This window comes from Mizuhopecten yessoensis, unplaced genomic scaffold (assembly GCF_002113885.1).
Source record: "Mizuhopecten yessoensis strain PY_sf001 unplaced genomic scaffold, ASM211388v2 scaffold3321, whole genome shotgun sequence".
Classification (NCBI taxonomy): domain Eukaryota; kingdom Metazoa; phylum Mollusca; class Bivalvia; order Pectinida; family Pectinidae; genus Mizuhopecten; species Mizuhopecten yessoensis.
The window spans coordinates 89951-93054 of NW_018404986.1; the positions used below are offsets into that span (position 1 = coordinate 89951).

At 37.3% G+C, this 3104-nt stretch overlaps 1 protein-coding gene across 1 annotated transcript in view; it reads right to left on the minus strand.

The window, feature by feature from the left end:
• The window catches only part of LOC110447346, a 38206-nt gene that overhangs the window by 16396 nt on the left and 18706 nt on the right, over positions 1–3104 (minus strand). The window contains exon 3 of the mRNA XM_021492967.1: positions 689–800. Coding sequence (XP_021348642.1) covers positions 689–800 — 112 coding nt within the window. The remainder of the gene's footprint in view (positions 1–688; positions 801–3104) is intronic.

Here is a 3104-nt window from a genome sequence, read left to right on the forward strand (position 1 = left end):
TACAGGCCCAATATCAGTACCCTGGGCCTTTTGGTTATTGAGAAGAAGTTGTTTGAAGATTTTAACATATTTGACCCCTGTGACCTTGAAAGTGGGTCAAGGTCATTTATTTGAACAAACTTTGTAGCCCTTCATGCCAGCATGCTACAGGCCTAATATCAGTACCCTGGGCCTTTTGGTTATTGAGAAGAAGTTGTTGAAAGTAAAAAGTTGACGCCGGACAGACGGACGACGGACGACGGACGGACGACGGACTCCGCACCATAACATAAGCTCACTTGCCCTTCGGGCAGGTGAGCTAACAATAAAACTAAACCCAGACTGGAACATAATGAGCAAAAGTAGAGCCAGTATCTGTACAATCTTGAAGATTAACCTATTGAAATCAGAAGATACCAATGAAGTAACCATTGTGAACACTTTCAATTGATTTCATGGTAATTGAATTGGTATTTAATGAGATTTCAATGACCAATAAGAGTGACCAATGTTTCTTTATTTAGCCATTCTTAATACCTAGTTGACATAATAAATGTTACCATATACATGTACTTTGCATGAGAGGTCAACATGAGTAACCAGTGATTCTTCTAGTGATTTAACTGACAAATATACCCTTGAATCATTGTTTATATGACAGCTTGGTATAAGTATCCTAATTAAACAGTCCAGGTGTATCCATACTTACTATGAGAGGTAGGTGTAGGGGAGCCTGCTCTGGAGGTGGCCTGAGAGGTCCCACGAGATCTCATACCCAAAGATAATCGTTCTTTCTCTTCCATTATTTTACCAGACATCTCCTGCAACACAATAAATGTATGTTAGGCGTTCGCAATTCCTGGGTAGTGTTTATAGCAATTAAATACACATCAATCATGTGTTCTTCATGGCATTCATTGTGTTACATTTTATTAGATATTTCTGGAGTACTGCCTTTTGTTTACAAGTGAAACAATATGTGGCTTTTCCTTGTATATATCTGACCATTGTTGACAAACTTTATATTACACAAGAGGCCCATGGGCCTTAACGGTCACCTGTTATATTTATACAGAGAGTTAATTTTGTTTTTAACATGAACAGAAACATTATTCAAAGTGACAAAAAACAATAAAACCACCTTATTCAATATCTAGCATACACATTTCAGACTAAAAAGTATTTGAAACTAGCACCTCTGATTCTAAACAAGGAAAATGAAGAAATTTTAGCACACTGACTCCTTTGAGCCCCACCTTACATCCCTTGGGGGTAGGGCTGGCTCAAAACTGTCAACTCTAGGTTATAATTCCAATCAAGTTATTAACATGTAATATTCAAAGTATCATTTGCCATTATAAACCATAATAAATTTTGCCCCCCCCCCTCCTTCCCCAGGGGGGAAATGTGAGACCCTAGGGTCATAAACCTTAAGACCCTTCCATCAATGAAGAGTATTTGATTCTACCATATCTGGGTCTTGAGAAAAAGAATTTTGAAATTTCAGTCAATTCAACCCTTTTTTGCCCCACCCATCGGCCCCTGGGGGTCAGTCAGGGCTCATATGTGCATACTATCAAACTGCTCCCTAATACTGATAATACTAACCCAAATTGAATTACTTCTAATGGAAAATTAAACAAATGTTGGTCAAAAATGTGATTTCCCTATATAAACTATAGTAAAGTTTACCCCCTCACCAGGGGGAAACGTGAGACCCCAGGGTCATGAAATTCACAATTTAGGTAAAGCACCTTAAGACCCTTCCATCAATGAAGAGTATTTGATTCTACCATATCTGGGTCTTGAGAAAAAGAATTTTGAAATTTCAGTCAATTCAACCCTTTTTTGCCCCACCCATCAGCCCCTGGGGGTGAGGCAGGGCTCATATGTGCATACTATCAAACTGCTCCCTAATACTGATAATGCTAACCCAAATTGAGTTACTTCCAATGGAAATTAAACAAATGTTGGTCCAAAATGTGATTTCCCTATATAACTATAGTAAAGTTTACCCCCTCACCAGGGGGAAACGTGAGACCCTAGGGTCATAAACCTTAAGACCCTTCCATCTATGAAGAGTATTTGATTCTACCATATGTTGGTCTTGAGAAGAAGATTTTTGAAATTTTAGTCAATTTGACCCTTTTTGGCCCTGCCCCTAAGGCCCCTGGGCCCCCTACGAAACGTATTGTCACAAACCATGTATTGTGATACGCATTGTATCCCCACAACCCTTATATCGTGATACGTATCATGACCCAGTGTATCGGGATACGTATCGTATCGTCACAACCATTGTAATGTGATATGTATCGTCACAACCCTTGTATCATGATACGTATCGTATCGTCACAACCCTTGCGATACACGCCTATTTGGTTACAGAGTTTATAATTTTATCTTTCCATTTGCTCTGCATTGCCACTATATAACCTTACCAAACAAAATAGAAAGATATCAGATCATAATTCTCACATAATTCCTAATGGTGTAGTGATATGAAGAACATGTTTGTGACGTCATGACTAAATGACGTCGTTTTGACCGATGTCATTATAAAAAGTGTATTATTGATGTCACGAAAAATTGTCACAATACACATTCCTCGTAGCAACCTATCCGTGCTATCGGATTAAAAAACCCAATTGATCTATGTTAAACTCGCAAAAATTTATGTAATATAAAAGGTGAATATCCTCACGGTGGAATATATTGATTAAGTTGTTGAAATTAAATTGATGATTTTGTGTTTATTTCCACAAACTATATTATTTTGCCAGGAACGGTCGCATGTACTCGTGACGTCACAAGAACAGGACCCATTGACAGACAGCGCAAAATTTGACTTTGAAATGTGAAAACAGGTTGGAAATTAAAAATGGAAATATAAGTATTAAACTACCTTCTTTGGAAAGTAATTGTCCTATGATTATCAAAGGATTGCAGACAAATTAATCAATTTATTTGCAATCCTGTGAGAATTATAGGACAATTACTTTCCAAAGAAGGCAGTTTAATGCTTAAATATAATATTTAAAAGTCATTTTTATTACTCATGCTTTTTCCATATTCAACAAGAGATCTATATCTGTATCTGTACATTGTAGTACCCGGTAGATCTA